General features: G+C 35.7%; 1 protein-coding gene and 1 non-coding gene across 3 annotated transcripts; one reads left to right on the top strand and one right to left on the bottom strand.

Annotated features, from left to right (window-relative positions):
• Positions 1-3,692: 3,692 nt before the first annotated feature.
• Positions 3,693-21,880, bottom strand: Pank3 (pantothenate kinase 3). 2 transcript variants are annotated; one of them, XM_026381318.2, is made up of 7 exons: positions 21,544-21,880; positions 13,451-13,803; positions 12,334-12,587; positions 10,488-10,664; positions 7,868-7,991; positions 5,553-5,678; positions 3,693-4,776 (listed from the first exon to the last, which is right to left on the bottom strand). In XM_026381318.2, the coding sequence occupies exons 1-7, from the start codon at positions 21,569-21,571 to the stop codon at positions 4,726-4,728; spliced, it is 1,113 nt and encodes a 370-aa protein (XP_026237103.1). In that variant the 5' UTR covers positions 21,572-21,880; the 3' UTR covers positions 3,693-4,725. The 2 variants fall into 2 exon arrangements, with proteins under 2 accessions (XP_026237103.1, XP_077658079.1); XM_077801953.1 differs by lacking the exon at positions 21,544-21,880 and adding an exon at positions 21,135-21,527.
• Positions 16,587-16,659, top strand: Trnaa-ugc (transfer RNA alanine (anticodon UGC)). The gene has a single exon. It is a non-coding gene; the product is annotated as a tRNA-Ala (tRNA).
• Positions 21,881-22,081: the final 201 nt, after the last annotated feature.

Genomic DNA, 22,081 nt, shown 5'->3' on the forward strand with positions numbered 1-22,081 from the left:
GTCTATCTAGTCATTCTCAAGACAATTCTACAGACAAAGTATTTTAGGTCTCCAACATATTTGCTGTAGAGAAGATTGTAATCCAATTCAACTTACTTGCCAACAATCAAACCTGATTTATAATTTTGCTCTGAATTGTGTTGGACAAAAGTGATGAATCCAGAAGGGTTCATATTCATCCACATTTGTTCCCACTAAAGAAAACAACCAAAACCAAAATCCCACCAACCAACTACAAAAAGCTCAAGAGGATCATTAAAAAAATCTTCCCAATTATACCTAATATTTCAACATCTATGAGTTTAACGGCATGGAAGCCTCCTCCCAATTCAGTACTGGGGACTGAATCCAAGGTCTCACACATGCCAGGCATGTGTACTATGGGTCTACATCCTCTGTCCTATGAATATTAATGGTATGTTTTTCTTTTCATATAGTGAATAATAATGCCCATATAATTTTGAAGTTAACAGTAAAAATTCCAGATACCTTTGCATATTAATGTGTATACACATACTTTAACATATATAAACCCTTCGTATACTTTAAGGTAATATCTACCTAGCCATTATAGGCAGTAACATAACATTATGAGAGTATCATTTCATTGGTTTGAGATTCTCGCCAAACCTAATACCTGTCAACACGTACCAATAAAAATTATGTACCAATTACAAAAATATTATGTAAGCACTAAAAATTAACTCAAAAACATAATACCAAATATCTGAAAATATTGTCTTAGTCATCCCCAATACTGCCATGAAGGAAGCAAGGATCTTCTCAGGATCCTGATAATGAGGCATTTCCCGTTGTCAACAACCCAATTCTCCAATTTTACAAATTGCAAGAGGTTAGACCAGTGACTAGAACAATTTTTTGAAACCCTACCAAATTTTGATTCTACATCCACTAAATACATAATGCAAATGCTGCAAGCAACAGGACCACTTTAAGAAGACAGCTGAACTTTTTAGAAGTAGAAATCATCCTAGCAGAAAAGCTTTTCACTTTTTACCCCCTCAGTATTTTGAATGGGCTATTAAAATACTTAAAAGAAAAAAATTATTTAGGCTCTTTACTGATTATTATTAGGCTCAGTAGAGAATTTAAGATAATTATTCTCTTAAATATTGAACACTGGCAGTTAATACAGACTAAGATTATCTGATGACAGAAAGTTGGCTAACTTCTTCAGTGACAGAATAAAACATGCCAGAATAAACAAACTTAGCTGGAAATAAGACACCACTGACATTTCATGGCAATCATGTTAAAAAGGTCAAAAAGTATGATTACAAAAAAGCAATGTATTTCTAATATTTTGTTTACATACACCACAAGACAATAGTTAAACGCAAAATGATATACTCATTTTCATTATCCTTTTACCAGGTTTTACAATGGCTTAAAAATTTTCTACATTAAGTTCTCAAAAGCAATACACCAAAAAAGCATAAAATGCTCAACAGAATTAAGATCAATAACACCAAATATGAAAACATTTGTTTCTAACAGAGTGGTTGTAAAGGACATTTAGGAAATCCGGAAACCCAAGAATGCAATCTTCTAAGTAATGGACTACTGGAAAAAGAGGAAAAGCTTCCCATGAACTTCCAGCATTCCACCCACGGGACTGGTCTTCCAGGAACTGGCACTTAAAATACAGCAATTACATATGCACTTTTCAAAGATAAAAATTTATAACTCAGGATTTTTTAGAGTCTCTTTAGCAAATAACTGGAACCTCTCTTGACAGGTCTTCAATAATCATGTGTATCATTGGCAAGGTCACTGACTTACCCAAACCAAGAGCCGACCTATTTTCCTATTTAAATTAGAAAGGCCGAGCAAAGAACTGCCAAGTTAATTTACCTGTGGCAAGTCTACTAATACTTTGTCTTTGGAGATGTCTAGGTATAGAACTGAAAGCCATTAATTCTAACTAATAAAAGTTTCTAGAGAAAAGGAAATGCTTTCTGGGGGACTGGTAGAGGACAAAATTTCTAGCCTAGATCTGCTATTCTTTACCAAAGCCCAAAACAAATTGACAGTATGCTCTGCATTTGAAAAAGTTATCAGCTTTTTGTTTTTTCGAGATAGGAAGTTGCTGAATTGCCTAGGCTAACCTTAACTCACAATCTTCCTCATCAGTTTTCAGAGTAGCTGGGATTATAGGCACAAGCAACCGTACCTGGATCTAGAGATTTTAAAGATGAAATTTAAACTCAAAAAGTTATACCTTCTGTATGTAGCAAGGTCAACCATGAAATAGTTTATTAAGTCACCTAATCATAAACTTTGCTTTATCAGTACCATTAGGAAAATCATACTATACTGAGATAACAGGATATCAAATGTAAGATATTTCTGGGGTGGTCAGAAACAGCTCATCTGTGTAAAACAATCTGGCCCAAACAAGTTATTTTTAATCCCTCTCTATTTAAAAAATTTCCTCCTCAAACATTCTTAAAATGCCCACATACAAAGACATATGATAGTATTAAGAGGTAGTTTTATAAATGCACATCCATTAAAGTGGCCACTACCCAAGTGTGGCTACTAAACATTTGGAATGTGGTCAGTCTGAACTGAGCTTTGCTTAAGTGTAAAATACACACAGACTTCGAACACTGAAGATTAAAAAAAATATATATTTTTTTAATTGAGTGCATGTTGAAATAACATACCGGGTATACTGTTAAATAAAAACACAAAATTATTTTCATTTGCTTCTTACCTTTTAAAGTCCCTAGAAAATGTGGTTTAATTCAGTCATGGTGTTATAATGCCCACAGTCCCAGTGATTGGAGGCTGAAGTGGTAGGATTACAAGTTTGAGGTCAGCTTCAGCAACTTTTGTGCATTCCCCCTTATCAATCCAGTTACTCTATATTACATATGGAGAAAGCCAAAGATCAATAGTGGTGAGATGGTAGCTCACTTCACATGCATTTTAGCAGGTAATTTCAGTTTCAAAGGATAAAATGTTATGAATCATGGTCCTATACTAACCAAAGTACAGTGATCAAATTAACTTAAACACTATGACCATCCCATTTTTTCTTAAAGGCTGCACTAAACCTACAGGTATAAAATGTAGTAACTGTCATTTGGGAATATTCTTATCTGTACAAACACCCAAATTAGAAACATTTAAAATGAACTCAATGGCATTTCAGCTGAAACAGCCAGTCACGCCAACGGAAACATTAAAGCAAGAAATGTGGTCAGAACATCTTTAGAATGGCTACTGAGCAATCTGAATTTAAAGTTCTGAAAAGTCAAAATTACAAGACCTTTCCCATGCCCACCCCACAAACACTATTATTATTCACATGTTTGTGTCTTTAGGTAAACTGAATTTTAAATGTTTGAGTACAAAATGTGAAAAGCACATGGAAAAATATCCTTATGAAGTATCTCTTGACAGTCTACTGAACAACTCTGGGATCTGTAAAAACACATGGTTAACACCCTGAAATTTAACATCTAAAGTCTTCTAAGTACATCCAGATTTGCTGGTAATGTACAGAGGTGAATCATCCTCCCAGGTCTTTCCACTTTCCAAACTGATAGCAACAGACTTGAACAAGATCACTGAACTACTGAGCCACCAAAATGTTACTGCCAATGTAAAAGCTGATAATTTTTGTAACATTAAAAAAATGAATTCAAAATAATTAAAAAAAATTTAAACTACAATTGCTTTTATTACCAAAAGTAGGAAACACTGATTATTTTATAATTCTGCAATACTGCCTCAGACTCTCAACATTTGAAAACACCCATTTAGAATAAATATGATTCTGTTGTTGTTTGTAATAGAATAGAATCTTTAGCTTTCATTGTTCATATTGAATAAGCAATGTGTTAACTTTGGGCATGATAATTTAGTGGTAAAAACAGTACAGAATCATTGATTCACTCAAATCATATTCCATTTGAATAGTCTAAGGACTTCATCAGATTACAAAATAAGTAAACTTTCAATTTAAAGATACAAACATTTCAATGTGTTGATTAAATTAAAAATACAGAAAGTGTGATGTCACCAGACAGGTGCATTTTCCTAGATTCATTCTGAAATTCAGGGTAACATATAATAATAGTATTTTAGTTAAATAAATGGCATTTGAGGAAAGTTATACTTCTGGGCAAAGATCACATAGAACATGCTTTTTTGAGGAGGATGTGTTAGAAAAACTACAATAATTAATATTGCCTTAACATTTCTAAAATCACATAAAATCATCATCTCTGATTGCCATTATAATAAATTTTCATACTGGGTATATTACTGTCTGCTCACTAGTAATCAAAATGCATAAAACGGATTCAAAACATATATTCAAAATCAATTATTTTTCATAAGTGAAACATTTCTGAGACTTTAAGATTCGTGTCTTGAGCATATAGTACTACAATGCTGGCTACATAAAATAAATAGAAAATCTTTCTGAGAGGAAGCTCAATAATCAGCTATATTGCATTTAAAGAACACTGTCTATATACAGAAGGGAAAACACTTCGACAATACTTCATGTTACAGAGCTCTCTCTTTTAATATGGCATTCGTGAGCTTTCCATTCTGACATTTTAAAAATTAACAGGAATAGTGAAACTCTTTTATCCTTTGGTTCCCAAGGACAAATAATGCGGTTACAATGCCTCTGGTTTTAGTTCCTCTTGGATGACATTCATTAGCAGAGAAATTTCTGATGTTTCAGCTGAAGTTTGGCAGCCCGAGAAGTGCACCAACTGCTCCAAAGTATCCCTGTATGATTTTTAAAAAAACTGTTTAAACACACAGTGCAGCTTTAAAATTACCATACAATGCTAACCACTTACTAAAAACCATATTTATGTATATCTGTTCCATAAACTGCATTTCCAATTGCCATATTGTTATACAAGCTTCTTAGAGTGCATTTTCATACACACACACACACACACACACACACTTCTGAAATAAGTGTGGCTTTTAGACACTGAAGTTTCTAACACCATAAAGCAATTCTGTAACCCTTCTACTCAATGAACAAAGTTCCTGTGGACCTGACACGACACATGGAATTGCACAAGAGTGTATCATATCATTCTGACCTGTACAGTGAGAGCACTGACGAGACATGGATGCTTATAAGCACATAATACTTTGAACCTATATTGTTAATTTATAATAATACAATATTTGTCTTTGATTACTATAAAAAGATAGAAGTTCACTGAACTCAAAATATGATATGGACTGCTAACTGCTCAGATTACAGTGTTGGGGATCAAACCCAGGGCCTCTTGCATGCTAGGAAAGTGCTCTCCAATAAGCTATATCCTAGACTGGAAACCGTTAATGGGGGATCAAGAAACAAACAATTTAACAAAACAAAATACCCACGAATTCTACAAGCAGGACTCCCATCCCTCAGTTAAAACTGAAGTAAAGGAGTCAGTCTTCTACTGAAGTAACAATTATAAATAGCAAGGTAAAAAGCAACATATCAAATTTACACCTTAAAGCACACTATGAAAGCACAAAACATTTTGCCATACCTCATGTTCTAGAAACAATGCTTTCAATTGACCTTTGGACCAATAATCCAGTGCATATGCCAAAAGTTTCATTGACAGAGTATTGACACGTAAAAAGTTTCCAACAAAGACAACTCTGTTTATTTTCTAAAAGAAAACAACAAACATAGTGACTTGTAAAAGAATTATTAAATAGATTTTATAACACAAAGGGTTTACAAAATTGTTATTTAAAAACTCTAAACTACCTTGAATTAGTACCCAGTATATTCCTGCATAAAGCTCTATAATCCTGAATATTTAGTGTTGGACAGGTCATTATAAATTTGTCAAAACCCAAAGAATGTACAGCACCTAATGAAAGAATGGACTCAAGTGATGATGAAATATTAATGCAAATTCATGGACTGTAAGCAAATGCACCACTCTGTTGGGGGATGCTGATAGTGGGGGAGATGTAGAAGGGAGTAAGTGTGGGAGCTCTGTATTTTCCACACTGAGTTTTACTGAAAAGCTGCTCTAAGTCAGTCTACTCAAAACAACAACAACAAAAAACAAACAAAAAGTTACCTATTACTAAAAGTGGCCAACAAATAATTCAATACAAGTAATCTGGAGATCTCTTACTAATGAGATAAACTGAATCAAACGAAGGAAAAGTGGCTTGTTTTTTAACTGGTGCTGGGTATTGAACCCAGACCCTGGAGTGTGCCAAGCCTGGGATCTGTTGAGTTATGACCCAGCCCAAAAGGGATAGTATTTTTAAAAGTATTTAAGGTCAACTGAAAACATGGCCAGTATGCTGCAAAGCATGTGCAACATGCACACCATCAATCCCATTCTCTGATCCCAGACTGACCCATCAACTCATTCTCTAAGATTCCATAATTGTTAAATTTAGTTTTTTGGCACCGCTATTGAGGAAACTTGTATTGGAATGTCCAGAAAACCTGTTCCTACTCATAAAGATCCCAGACTATTGTCAGCCCTCAAAGTAAAATATTCCCCAAATCTCATTAACCACTCACTACACTGTAATTAGGACATTTAAAGTAAGAGTCTGAACTTTTTTTTCCCCCCTGATGGCACTGGGGTTTAACTCAGGGAGTGATCTACCACTAAGCCACATCCCCACACCTTTTAAAGACAGTCTTGCAAGTTGGTAAGGCTGGCCTCAAATTGTGATCCTTCTGCCTCAGTCTCCTTGGCTGCTGAGAGTACAAGCATGCACCACTGCACCTGACCAAGAGTCTGGATTTAAATTATTCAGAGAGTTTACCACTTGTTTTCTCTGCTAGAGCCTCTCTCCTGCAAATATCAGTAAGCACGGCTAAATTTGCCATAGGGTCAAAAAAGATTTTTTTTTGTTCTTAAAAAACTTTATATAATGATTACACTTTCTAGAAATCCTTCACTCAATTACTCAGCAACTTGTCCTTAGCCACTCTCTGCCCTACTGAATTCTTATCCTCTTTTTTTTTTAAATAGCATTTATCACTCAATACACACTAAACAATTTACTGAATGTCACTAAATGTAAGTTCCAAAGTCAGTCATCTTTGTTTGCTTCACAAATATAGCAAATTCCAAGTGCCTAGAACAATGCCTGGCACATGGTATTTTATAAGTATTTAATCAATTAATAAATAGGTGAATGAACAAATGAAGAGTTCCTTCAAGAAGAAAAGTTTCCAATCCATTTGAAGTACCTGACATTTGTAAAAATTAAATGGGCAAATATATGTTGTATGATGGTGGAATTATACTTATTCTCTTCCAAATAAAAACACCCCAGCCATGTGGCTGGCCTATCAGCATATCCTTGTCACAGAGCGAATAGTTCATATCACTCATTCCCACATGAAGAACAAGTCTTGGTGCCTTCATAGCCCTGTACAATGCTGCTTGATCCATATGCAACAAGGCAGCACTGTAAAGAAGCCGAAGGCAGCAAGAACGCATCCAAGGACTTCTCTAGGTGAATGCTACGTTAACAGCAGAAAAATGCTATCAATAATTAGCTACGTCAAAAGGTCCAAGGATTTTTTTTTTCATCCTCAGGAGATTTAGGCTGTGTATTTCTGAAAAGGTTTTTGGGTAAATATAAAACGTAATTTGTTTACTTGCTCTACTTCAATCTGAATTATCTGTCAATTAACTGTCTTTCAAGTTAATAAAACAATCGGGCAAATAACATTATTTAATTTAGAGTTTAGGGATTTAATACATATCTCAATTCTAGAGGCCTTGTTAAGGAAAACAAAGGAAGATCTGTTAGATGAACAAAAAACTCAAATTTATGTTTTTCATAAACTTAAAATTTCTTCTTTTTTTACCTCATTAAGAGCACACATTCGTGCCACAGAGCCAATATTATTGGTGATAGTAACTAAAGTAGCTCTTGCCAGATCTTCTTTACTAACAGATTCTCGCTTCTCCTTATAAATCATATTTCCAAAACTGCAGAGAAATGAAAAACAAGGTTAAATCCACTGCCAACAAGCAACATTAGTATATGTATCTATAATCTCCATAATTTTGTAACATTAGAACCTAATGAGTAAAAACATATAGGGATAAGATAAAAACTAACTGGGGATGGCATAAGATAAAAACTAACTAACAAAAATCTACATAAGGAGGTTGGGGTGTAGCTCAGTAGTATATACTATACTACTAGCCTAGCCTGTGTGAGGCCCTAAATCCAACCCCCAGTATGCTCCTAACCCCCAACTCCACAAAAAACAAACAAAAAACAAAAAACAAACAAAAACCCACCCAAACCTACTGAAGAACCAAAGTAGTATCTTTTAAGGTTAAAATTAAGTCTAAAAAAAGAAAAAACAAACAAACAAAAACACAGTTGTTACAAAGAAGCAAAGATTACCAAATCATTTAAATTTAAACTTAATGGATAACAGTGAAATTAAATGGCTACTGTTTTAGGAAGCCAATAAAAAATAGGAAAGTACATTCTTACTTTTAAAAATTCAAAGTGTTTTCAAAAATATCTCAGCTTTAATGTCAAATTCCATTTCATTTAATCACAATAAGCATTTATGACATACCAAGCATTGGGCTACGGACACAAAGGAAGTAGTTTGGTTCTAGTGCAAGCAACATCCAATAAAATAAAATATGAGCCATATGTAACTTCATATTTTCTATTAGTGATATTTAAAAAGGTAAAAACAAACAGGTGAAATTAATCTTGATGGTATATTTTATTTAAGTCAATATATCCAAATATATAGTCATTTCACCATGAGGCACTCACTAACTCCAAGGTTTGATATACGTGAAGTTAGAGGTTATCATATGGACAATGCAGGCCTAGACAGAGGACGAGAGAGCAACAAAAGCACTAACTTTAACAGGAAAAATACAAATATGCAAAACCAAACCACAGGCTACCTTGAGAACACAAAGGAAAAAAGATCCTATATCACTGTGGTAAGAAGAAAGAGTTGAGAAGGCATGAGGGAAGATTTTCCATCGTAAAAGGAACAGTAAATTAACCAGAAAAAAAGAGAAGGAAAATCCTAGGCAGAGGCAATTAAAGGTTACAGGCACACAGAAATGAGATCTGAAAAACATCTATGAAATCAAAAGTGACGGTCACTTGTGCAAGGTAATAGAAGCCACTAAGGACTACCACTAAAGGGCACTGGATGCCCTGACAAAAAACTTGGAGTGTATAAGCAATAACCAGTTCAAAAAATATAATGGGAAATGAAAATGGCAGATGAGAAAACAAAAATTATTTAGGAATAAATTTAAAATGTAACTTATATACATAAATAAGACTTTTCCCAAACTTAATAATATATAAGCTGTAATGAAATTCCAGAAAAATAAAAAAATAAGCTTTCTTATTTTTTCTATTGAGAATGATTATAAAGTTCACATGGAAAATTAAATAAGGAATGTGGACGACCAGCCATTCTGAATATTAAAGCCATTTTTATGTTTCTATGAATCTTATAGTGCTGATTTAATGGGGGAAAAAAAAAGCCAGTATATGATATTCTGACATTAGCAGAATAAATAGAAGGACTATTAGGTGTCAGGGCCTTCTGAAAAAAAGCAAAATGGATCTGTACTGCATGTAAAACTATAAATTATAAGTAAAAATTTATACTAATTCAAAGATCAAAATATAAAAATAATACCACTAAGGTACCAGAAGAAAACAAGGGTTTATTCCTTTATATATTTGGAATGCGGAAGACTTACTTACTATGAATCAATATCCAGAAGCCATGAAAGAAAAGACTGATAAATTCAACTGTGTAACAATCCAACAGAAAAACAGAACAAGAACAATCACTCACAGAAAAGAACATGTAAGATTCTTAACCTCACTTACTCTAAGAGAATTGCAATGTAAAAATTATTCTAAGGTGCCAATTCTCTTACTAGATTAGCAAAAATTCAGAAGTTTGACAACAGACTACTGGGGAATCTACAAGGAAAATGAATAGGCATTATGATCTCTTGTAGGTCAGAGTGAAACAGTACTGCTTCTGTGGAGGGCACTCTGCAGACTGCAAAAAAGCATCTGCATTCCTACTTCTAGGAACTTATCTTACAGATAAGCCTACATGTATACAACATGACAATATGATATGGGGAGTTTTCTAGGACCTCTGGCTACTTTAGAGTTTACGCAGCAAGCCATAATAGTGCAACCTTTTGAATAAGAAAAGGATGATGAGGATATATATTTGTATTTGCACAGAGCAATACTGGAAGGATTCTTAAGAATAAACACAAGTGATTTCTTACTAGGTGCACTCAGGGTAAAGTTCTTAATGTACATTTAATTCTTAAGCTACATCAATGTTCAAAGTTTGGAACCTAAACAGGGTAAGAAAAAGCACCCTTACAATTCCTTAAACTACTGCTTTCCAAAAGCTAAATAAGCAACTTGAAGAACATAAGCATTAAACTTACCTAGACGCAACAGTCCAACCTGGTAGACCAAATCTTTCATAATCTCCTCCATAAATATCACGGACCAGTTTGTCAGCTTGGGTGCTGTCGCCTTTGGATGCCATTTCAAGGGCCTCTTCAAAACTTTCACAGCCAGTCAGTAAACTGCATAAACCCAGAAAGGTACCCCCTCCAAGGCTAAAGAGAATAAAGAAAATTTGCTAAGTTGCATTTATATACTGTTTCTTTCTCCAAAGTGAAAGAGTACAGTATTCATTTACTGAAGTACTAAAATATCAACATAATGAATAAAAGCAAGAAAAACTGATAAGTAAAATCAAACTTGTCAGATAAAAAAAAAAAAAAACCAAAGAGGGAAAAATCTCTTGCCATTCAATACTTTGTAGTTGCCAAAAATATATTTGTGTGTGCACTGAAAGATAAATGTTAAAAAAAAAAAAAAGTACAATATGAATTAAAAGAGAAAAACTGGTTTTAAATGGTTTCCAAGAAATGATTTTGTGGAAGGCAAATTTACTTACCAGACAGGGCTGAAATCAATTCAAAGGCACTTTGATCTATTGCTGGTGAGGGTGAAAAACAGTACTACTCATTCAGAGGATACACTCCATATTGCAAAAAAGCATTTGCAATCCTATTTTTGGGAACTTATCTTATAGGTAAAGCCTACACATGTACAAAATAAGACTCTGATACAACACAGAAAGATTGCTAGGATATATGGCTACTTAAGAATATATACAGGGGCTGGGGTTGTGGCTCAGTGGTAGAGTGCTTGATTAGAATGTACAAGGCCCTGGGTTCAATCCTTAGCACCACATAAAAATAAACAAAATAAAGTATTTGTCCATCTACAATGAAAAAAAAAAAAAAGAATATATACAGTATGCTATGAGACATATTAACATCTAACATGACCCCAACACAAATACCATGAGGAAATTTATGTCTAGCTTGTCATTATGCTAATGATAGAAATTTACTTGGTACTATTATTTTTTGGAAATGCTCACAAAATTAAGTCATACCTATTCTCTAAACTCAAAATCTTTGCTCCCGAATTTCATCTAAATTTCTAGCAAGTTCTACCCGAATCCCACTGAAGTTAGTTAAAAGATTGGATTTCTATCTTTCAGAGGAACCCCCCAAATAGGAAATACTTGTGATACTTTGGCAGAGTTTCATTGGAGCTGAACCTCAACCACCATAAAAAATAAAGTACTAGCTGGGCGCAGCGGTGCACGCCTGTAATCCCAGTGGCTTGGGAGGAGGATCAAAAGTTCAAAGCCAGCCTCAGCCAATGCTGTAGTTTAAATGCAAATCTATTTAGCACATAGCAAGGTTTAGACTTAACATTGTATCTACAGAAAACTGAAAAATAGGGAAAAAAATGCTCTGGAAAATAAAACAAAATATAAATATATTGTCACTTCCAGCAAATGCGCTTCTTTTAAACTCTGGAAAAAACATTATTGGAATCATTACAAGAAAAAAATAATCAGTCACCATTATGGAAATTTTGATGCCAACTGATGCTGACCAATAATATAAACATTTAAAAAATTTTAATTTTAACTGAGCCTTATAAAAATATATTATCTCCAACATTTTAACTTATGTCATATTTTGTTTCGCTATTGCACAAATACATGTAATTTCCCTGGTGAAACTAGTATCAATATACTGATTTCACAATCAAGGGCACAGCTCAGTGATGGTGCATTTGCTTATTATTAGCATGTGCAAGAACCTAGGTTTGATCCTCAACACACACAAACACACAAACATACACTAAAACAATATGAATATATGAATGCTGCTTTAATAAGACCAAAAAGGTTGCTACCTTGTCCCAGTCACTCGTTTGTAGTTATCTTTGGAGTGGACTGCTAAAATACTGACTCCTGAACCAATGTTCACCACCAGCAATGGATAGGGATCATCCAGGTTAAAAGGCATCTTTTGGCATCGTTCAGGTTCTGAGGCATTAGCAAAATAATAGCACTCTGCTTGTCCATTGAAACTGACAGAATCTATATACAACAAGCCCTTTACAAGGCAGTCAAGTTCATCCAGTTTGTGCAGGTGGAGGTTTCCAATCTGTGAAAAAATTAACAAAAATTTGAATAAAAAAAAAAACAACATTGAAAATATCTGACTTGACTATACTGTATAATTTTCACATACTCTACAAAATTTCATTACCATTACCCCCATATTTTCATTTATTTTTGTTAGTTTAGTGTGAAAATTCCTCAGATTTTTATCCTTTGACTCTCAGTTGAGAGCAGTATTACCTCTGGGGGCATTTTAGTTTTCAAAAGATGGGGAGAAGGCAGGCACCAAACTGATATTTAGCCAGACATTGCAATGGTAGAACAGTTCTGCAGAAAAACGAAGAATCATCCCATTGCTGCACTTTCTTTAACTGTTTTGCCAGACATTTTTGTGGTGGCAGTAGGAAAATCTATTTATGATTACATGGGTCTATGTAAGCACAAAGTATTTTATCCACTTACCTACCTAATATGTATAAATCCAAAGAATTCTCCACATGGTAAGGAATATTCACTAGGCTCAACTGTGCCTCTGCTGTTTGGAATTTTAATGTCATTCAGTATATTGGAATATGATGTCACCAAAATCAATGCTACTTATGGAGTTGACTCTCCAATAAACACACCATAACCATCTGGCATTTGTATCTTTGGTATTGTTCATGATGAATCTACATATAGATGCAAGCACTAACTACTTCATTTGTCCCCTGGTATGATCATATCACCTATTCTCATACTGATATGAAAACACCATAATTTTCTGTCTTTATATTATAGTTTGAGTATGTCTTTGAAATTCATTCAAGGTTAGGAAAGAAAGTACTATAATGTATTGAACTTTTACTTAGAATTTACTTGTCTGTATGGTCTAGAATATCATATTCTTGAGTAATAGATACTTACTGTGCGAAAATCTTCTTCAAACTTGTAAGCACCACCTCCTGTAGCACATAGCACCGTTTGTAATGTTGAGAAGTTTTTGTCTCTTCCCATTTGGATAAAAGTAGGCAGGTCATGGGTTGGAAATCTGATAAAGTGCAAGTTCCCTCTTCGGCCAAAAAGTGTTAAATTCTTCAGTTCAAGGTGTACATCCCGAATGCCAGTGGATCCATATGCTACATTAGAAGTCAAATATTTCCGAATACTTTTTAAGCTCTCAACTTCCTCTTGTTCTTCCTCTGCTGTGATATCAATAGGTTCAAAATATGAGAGCTTTACTAGAGTTCCTCCAATGTCCATGCCAAACCATGGGAAAGCTGTGAATTAAAAAAATAATAAAAATATATACCTTGATACCAAAAAATGCAAATTAGGAAAGAGTAATCAGTCACAAAATTCATTTATCCTGAATCATGCATTCAGTCAAAAATGATGTTACCACATATAACTCACTTTTCAACTTCAGTTTTATTTGTACATTTTCTAAAATCTTATACTTAGAGATGACCAAGGGCCTTTTCATTCCTGCTCTGATAGGCACTCCTTTTCATTTATCAAATACTCACCACATGCCCCAGGAAACAGGAAGAATCTGAACTAATTTTGTTTCAATAAATAGGTCATCTCACCTCAGGCTGGAACAGCTTTCTGTTTCTAAAAGACTTTCGTATAATAAAATTGGCCCATAAGCATGTCAAATAACTCATGGGAAATATGCTTTCTTAAAAAGAAACCTTTTTCTTTGCTTATTGAGCGTTACTAAGTTTCCCTGGTACATGTGGTTAATAAAGCTGAAGGCAAGTCTACTCAGGGACAAGTACATTAAGACAGTATCATTCAGGTCTGCAACTGAGCTCTCACTAACTGGGCTATATAACACTGAAAAGCCATTTATTAACATCTCTGAATATTACTTTCCTCAATTCCCTTCAGTAAATAATTATTAAGTAGCTCCTCTACCTCTGGTAATAAAAAAGTAAAATGAGTAAGAAAAATTTCCTGCCCTCCAGGAGAGTTTAATCTAGCAAAGGAATATAAATACAAATACACAAGAGAATCAAAATAAAGTTACATATACAGTATTGGCCAACAGAAGGAATTCTAAATTCTATGCCTCTATTTAAATGTAAAGGAATGAAAACAATAACAACAGTCTATCCAAAGGCAAATAGGCATAATTCAATATGGTTAGGTAATCAGGGTTGGGGATACAGCTCAGTTGGTACAGTGCTTGTTTTGCATGCATAAGGCCTTGGGTTCAATCCCCAGCAAAACACACACACACACACACACACACACACACAAACACAAATATCCTTATGGTTAGGTAATCAGGAACACTGAAGATCAACAGACAGGGCCCAATCACAAAGGGCATCGCAGGTTAGGCAAAGGAGCTTAGACTTGAATCTGGACAATTCAGGGGACTATACATGAACTCTCAGCAGGAAAGTAGTACTGTCTAGCTACAGATTAGAAAGCTTATTTAGTGGCAGGAAGTAGCAAAGACAAGAGGTACTTAAGATGTTGCTGGAAAGAGAGGCCAAGTTATCTTACATCTAGTAGAACAAAACCTACCTAGGTATTATTTCATAAATGACTCTGCTTTAGCTGGATCTACACAGCATTTGAGAATCACTGGTTTTGGTCACCTCATCCCTCATGTTATGACATTCAGTTCTATAATGTGATTTTCTCACATTTATCAGTCATGATCCTTATATAGGTACAAGGTAATATTTTGTTTAAAGCACAACTGTTTTAAGTTTCCATAAAAAACTAGAGTTGACTTTACTGAGTACTCATTATATGTCATAAATATGCTAATGTATGTATGGGCTCATTCAACCCTCAACATCCCTATTATAAAGTTGTTCTAGTGTGTTCACATCACAATCTTGCTTAAAGTCAAACTTATAAAGTGACAGAGACATTGTAATGAAAAAAAAAATGACAGGTTTTCACCCTAGAAAAGTCTATTTCTGCTTTCTCTAGTATCTCAACCACTATGATAGAGAATCAAAAATAATGTAATAACTAAGATACATGGATCACAACATGCTTGACAACAAAATATTAAACAGTTTTATGTGAAAGTTGTCAAAGAAAATTCTAAAATACATTTTACTGGGCTGGTGGCTCATGCGGTAACGCGCTCGCCTGGCAGGTGTGGGGTGCTGGGATTGATCCTCAGCACCACATAAAAATAAAAGATGTTGTGTCCATCAAAAACTGAAAAATATTTTTAAAAATTCTCTCCTCTTCCTCTCTTAAAAAAATTAAAAATAAAAATACATTTTACTTACTTGATACATATGTAACATTAGAAAACAGGAAAAATGATTAACTAGAGGATTTTACATGTTTCTGTATTCTAAAATTTATATTTATTAAAATTAGACTAATTGCTTTGGCTAGAGTTTCAAGGATGATGTTGAATAAAAGTGGTAAAAGAGAACATCCTTGACTTGTTCCAGTTTTTAGAGGAAACGGTTTGAATTTTTCTCCATTTAGAATGCTGCTGTCCTTGGGTTTAGAATAGAGAGCTTTTACAATGTTGAGGTATGTTGCTACTATCTCTAGTTTTCTAGAGTTTTGAACATAAACATAAAGGTGTGCTGTCTTTTTTTCTGCATCTACTGAGATGATCATAATTCTTGTTTTTAAGTCTATTAATATGATGGATTACACTTTTTGATTTTCGTATGCTGAACCAACCCTCCATCCCTGGGATGAAACCCCTTCCCTTGATCATGGTGCATTATCTTTTTAATGTTTTTGTATGTAGGGATAGGAAGGATAGTATAACAAAACACACATTATTATTTTATGTATATGTGTGACTGCATGACCAATGTGATTCTATAACATGTACACTCAGAAAAATGAGAAATTATATCTCATCTATGTATATCAAAGTACACAAATGCATTATTACACTACCATGTATAATTAACTAAAACAAATAAATTAGTGATTCTGAATGTGAGAAATAATTCCCATTATCTTCTGGAGAAAAAGCTTGTTTTTTTGTTTGAAATCCAAACCGAAAATTGAGAGCTACATTAAAAACAATCAAAAAAAGAAAGTCTTTTTGTTTGGGGATATAGCTCAGTTGGTAGAGTGCTTGCCTTGCATGCACAAGGCCCTGGGTTCGATCCCCACTACCACCACCACACACAAAAAAAGGCTTTTTTAAAAATAAAATGACTTTACATGCTTGGGAAGCATAGAGGAACAAAATTCCAAACAAGCACAATACTTTTTATATCACCTATATAGACTGGTGTAGATAAGCAACATATGCAGAAGAAATTGACTGAATTTTCCCAATTTTGTAAAGTTGCTAGTGATGGAATCCATCTTAAATGAATAACACACTCTGGAAATAAACAGCAGGCATTTACAGAAACCATATAGTAATGTATCCACAGGTATAAAGAAAGGTGGTATCACTAAGTTTTGTTTTCAGTTTATTCATGAAATCTAGAATTTCTGCTTTAAGAAAGTCATGTAGGTTGGGTGCTGTGGCAGTGGTCAAATCTATGAAACCAGTGACTTGGGAGGACAAGAAAGGAGAATTGCACATTGGATGTCCCCAACTGGGCAACTGAGTGAGACCCTGTCTCAATATTTCAAAAATGTTAAAAGAGTAGAGGTGTAGCTCAGAGGTAGAAAAAAAAATTAAGAAGTTACAGATCACTTCCCTGACCCTAGCCCCTACTCTTTGTTCCAATAACCAGTAGTGGGAAACAGTAATACCAACAGAAGGGAAAATCTACACCAATTTGCTGTGAAACACACACTCAAAAGAAAACAAGAGCAGATACACTGATACAATAAATCAGAGAAGATTCCTTCAGAATTGACCCAAATCTGTTGAAAATAGATGTAATAAGGACACTTTCCAATAAGCATGGGGTAAAACAACAGAATCTTTCTGAAATCACCTAACAAAATTAATTCTATCCGTGCACAGTGGCCCATGCCTATAATCCCGGTGGCTCAGGAGGTTGAAGCAGGAGGATTTAGAGTTCAAAGCCAGCCTCAATAATTTAGCGAGGTGCTAAGCAACTCAGTGAGACCCTATCTCTAAATAAAACAAATAAATAAATAAATAAATAAGGCTGGAGGTGTGGCTCAGTGGTCAAGAGCCCTTGAGTTCAATCCCGGCACACCCCCCACCCTGAAAAAATGAATTCTGATTGACACTTGATTCTATAAAATTTCACTGGAGGGGTGGAAATCACTATTGCCACATAAAGAACATTTTTTTTTTTAAAGAGAGAGTGAGAGAGGAGAGAGAGAGAGAGAGAGAGAGAGAGAGAGAGAGAGAATTTTTAACATTTATTTTTTAGTTCTGGGCGGACACAACATCTTTGTTGGTATGTGGTGCTGAGGATCGAACCTGGGTCGCACGCATGCTAGGCGAGCGCGCTACCGCTGAGCCACATCTCCAGCCCCCATAAAGAACATTTTGTAATAAGATATTTTCTACCTGGTGAGATACCATAGATTTTTTCAAAATTCAAAGTACATTAAAAACCAATAATTATGGATTTTTTTCTCTGTGCCTAATGTCAAAAAAAAAAAACAAAATGGAAAAACTTGCATGCCCAATTACCCTTTCAAATGATTAAACAGAAGACATCTCTAGAAGGACAGACTGTTAATTTCCTTCTGGATATCTTATTAAGGAGGTAGGGGAAAGGCACTGAAGAGCTGTTTAACTAGTACTGATTCCATGCAGAATCCAGCCCAAAGGGATCCTATATCAAAACAGAATTTAAACTTAATTTAGACATAAGGAGAACCTAAATACTAAAAATATTCAAATCATTATGGGGTGTTTTAAGGAACAAAATTCTAAAATGGATATATCTGGTAAATTTCAGATATGCTTTGAGTTCTTAAGATAAAAGATGTTTCACTCTTTTTAAAAAATATTTATTTTTAATTGGACACAATATATTGATTTATTTTATGTGTGGCTGAGATCTTGAACCCAGGGCCTCACATGTGCTAGGTGAGCGCTCTACTGCTGAGCCACAATCCCAGCCCCAGAGATGTTTCACACTTAACAATCACTGCTGATGAAAACTGCAGCGTTTTGTGAGAGACTAAGAAAACACCCAACTTCTCAAACCTTCAGTATTAAGATTCCTTAGTAAAACTTTGAGTAATTTTTTTAAGTAAATTACTTATTTCTAAGATAGCCATTTTGGAACCTATTAACTCCAAATAATTTTATTCTACTGGAAATAACAATTCTTAACCAAACTTACAAACAAGTAAAATTATATAGAAGCAGACTGCATATATATGTTGTACAATTCTTTGTGCTTAACAAAAACTTTAAGCCCTTATCAGCTGGGTTAGCAGAGCACCAATTCGAAACCCACACTATATGGCCTTTAAATATATTCATCACCTTTTTACTATCATCTTGTTAATCCAGCTACACAAGTAAAACATTGAAAAAATCTATATCTTAAGAAATCATGTCAAGGGCTGGGGTTGAAGCTCAGTGGTAAAGCCACCTGCTTAGCATGTGTGAGGCACTGGGTTAGATTCTCAGCACTACATATAAATAAAAAAATAAATAAATAAAGGTCCATCATCAACTAAAAAAAAGTATTTCTTTCTTTTTTTTTTTTTTTTTAAAGAAATCATGTCAGTCAAGGTACAAAAGAACACAACTGACTGACTCTCCTTCTGGGGTTGAAGTAACACATAATTTCAAATGCTACTCTTTTAGTTATACAATCCAAATGATGAACCAATTTCCTTAAAAAATATCTGGTTAAGATAAGCATCTGGTTTATAACCTGGTAGTAGACTGGTGACATATCTAAAAGTAATGCTTTCTAATACTTAAGGGATTGATATAAGAAAATATGCAAAGCCATTTGTTTAAAAGGTGTTAACGCATACAAAGAAAAATAATGCCTTCCACAGACTGTCAGTTAAAAAAAAAAGTATTCAAAAGATGAAAAACAATGATTAACTTGTTTTTAAAAAATAGGAATAACACCTCTTAGGTTATAAATATTTTCAGGACAGTTAAGGGTTTGAGGTATTTTATTTCCCACACATCCTAAAACTAGATGCTCTACTTTTTACTCTGAAGAACTTAGTAGGCACCTTCTTACCCATATAAAAACTGCAAATTTTCAACATTTAAACATATTAACTTATCAGTTTTTCATCATATCTCTATTTTTAAAAATTAAAAATCTCAGTATATCATGTAGTAATAATTGACCTAATTTTAAAATAGGTATTATTTCTTCACCTAAAATTAAAAATTTTTAATAATCATTACAATCTCTTTGAAAGAGATGGTATTCGTATCTAATTAGTTTGCCTAAATATACACAATCAAATCACTATCATAACAAAGGCAAAGATGACAACTCAGAATATGAATGTCATACAACTTCACTAAATGGAAATTCTAAGATGAGAGAAAAAGTGTACGTTAAGGGAAGATGTCCAAGTTACTGCATCTGTTGGATGTCTTAGTTTAATTCAGCAACTGTAAACTACCAGTGTTTCTACATTGTCATTTGAGCCTTCAAATCACTAGACTCCTTGAACAATACACAAGAATTCAGCTATTATCAGAAATCATCATGAAAAAAGAAATTTATTAGCAGAAAAGCTATCAGATAAGAATTGTATTGTCTCAAATATTCAGACTATGGCCCTATGGGTGCTGGAGAAAGAACACTGAACTTTGAGCCAGCAATGGATTCTGGACCTCATTAGCAAAGGTTGGTTGGAGGAGCCTTGGAAAAGTTACTCTGGAGGCTAAATAAGTTCATGCATCTGTAACATTAAGACCAAATCATCTCTCATTTGAATAACAATTCGTTTTCAGGGTGCACTGACAGACTGGCTTGTCCTGTGAGGTTTACAAGAACCCTGGGGACAATGAAGGCATGAAAATTAGTAGTGTCCACCCCCCCCCCTTTTTTCACAGCTGGATATTTCTTAAAACATTTGGGAGGATCACATGAAACTGTAAAAATTACAAAATGACAATATAATTCTAAAGTAAAAGCATGAATCCCAACATTCCTACTTGTTCTGGGAGAATGAAAATGAGAATCATAATGGCTGAGAGATTAAATAGACAATTATATAAATAAAAGGATTTTAAAAAGATAAAAAGCAAATGAAAGAAATTGAAAGTTGATTGGCTTTTTTTATAAACCAATGATCCCAAAGTTTGTATTTTTTTAAAATCTTTATTTTATTTTTATGTGGTGCTGAGGATTGAACCCAGTACCTCACACATGCCAGGCAAGCACTCTACCTCTGAGCCACAACCCCAGCCCTGACTGGCTTTTTTTTTTTTTTAACAGCATAGTTAAGAATTGTTTTTTAAAAGTACATGCATACACGATTAACGAAAAATCCTCGCGGTCATTCACCATAACATTAATAGTGGTTTGCTCCAGGTGATGGAAATTTGGGTGTTTTTAATCTTCTTTTTTGCTTACCTAGGTTTTCTAAAACAAACATTAACTAGTTGGTATTCTAAATAAAAAAAGAGCCGAGAGACAATTTGCCCATTGGCAGCTTACATGCTCAAATGGTTAAAAGATCCAATTGCAACAGTTAACAACTCCCAGGAACCCACCCGGATTTCAAGGACACAAGAAGCCCGGAAGCCAGAGGGGGTTGGGGGAGAGGTTGGTAATTGCTCCTCGCTGATATCCACGGCCACCTCGTTCCAACCGGATTTCAAGCTGCAACAGGGGACGGCAGTTCGTATGACAAAACCCGAATCAAAAACTCCCTCCTGCACGCTCTCAGACGTCGAGGAGGAAGTGGCGGAAAGGGCTGAGCCGGTTGGCGCTCGCCAAGCGTGCACAGGGGAGCAGGGGGCCACCGCCTCGAAGCCCGGGCTGCAGTGGTCACTCCGCGGCGCTCCCGCCTGGGCGCGGGCTCGCAGCGCCGGGCTCGCAAGCAGGCCGCTCCGTCGAGAGGCTTCCAGATGCGGCCCAGGGGCACCCTCCCCACCCGGCGGGCCCCAGAGCTGTTCTTACAGGGTTTCTTGGCATCCTTGATCTTCATGGCGTCGGCCTGAGGGGCGAGGGGAAGCCTCGGGTCCGGAGCACGGGGAAGAGCGGCAGCGACTTCGGAGCTGGCAGGGCCGCGCCGCGAGGCCCGGCCGGTTCCTCCCCTCAGGCCAGGCGGGGCGGGCCTAGGGCGGGGCAGCGGCGCCTGGGGCGACGCCCGGCCCAGGAGGCGGCCCCCCACCCCCGCGAGGGGCGACCGGGACCGAGCGCGCTGGGGAAGGCCGCCGGCCTCGCCGCTCCGGGGCCCCCCTCAGCCGCTCCGAACAAAAGGCCCCGGTCCCCCGAGCCGCCGCCGCTGCACTGAGAAATAGCCCGCCCAGGCCGAGCACCCACGTGACGCGAACCCCCCTTTTGCCCCAGTGTTCACGGCGCTGCTGGGAGTTGTAGTTCTCCGAGTCGAGAGGCACCGCTTCCCAGCCTCAGCGGCGCGGACGGACTACAAAGCCCAGGATGCATCGCGGCCTCTTCTCCCCGGCCCCCGCCGCTTCCGGAGATCGCCTCAGAG

Source organism: Urocitellus parryii, chromosome 1, assembly GCF_045843805.1.
Source record: "Urocitellus parryii isolate mUroPar1 chromosome 1, mUroPar1.hap1, whole genome shotgun sequence".
In the NCBI taxonomy this organism is placed as follows: domain Eukaryota; kingdom Metazoa; phylum Chordata; class Mammalia; order Rodentia; family Sciuridae; genus Urocitellus; species Urocitellus parryii.

Bases quoted from the DNA above. Each gene is read 5' to 3' on its own strand.
- Pank3 (XM_026381318.2), bottom strand. From the start codon at position 21,571: ATGAAGATCAAGGATGCCAAGAAACCCT. The intron at 7,992-10,487 runs GTAAGTTTAATG...ATTTCTCTGCAG, and splicing joins GGTTGGACTGTTGCGTCTAG to TTTTGGAAATATGATTTATA. The intron at 4,777-5,552 runs GTATGGCAAAAT...AAAATCATACAG, and splicing joins CATTGTTTCTAGAACATGAG to GGATACTTTGGAGCAGTTGG.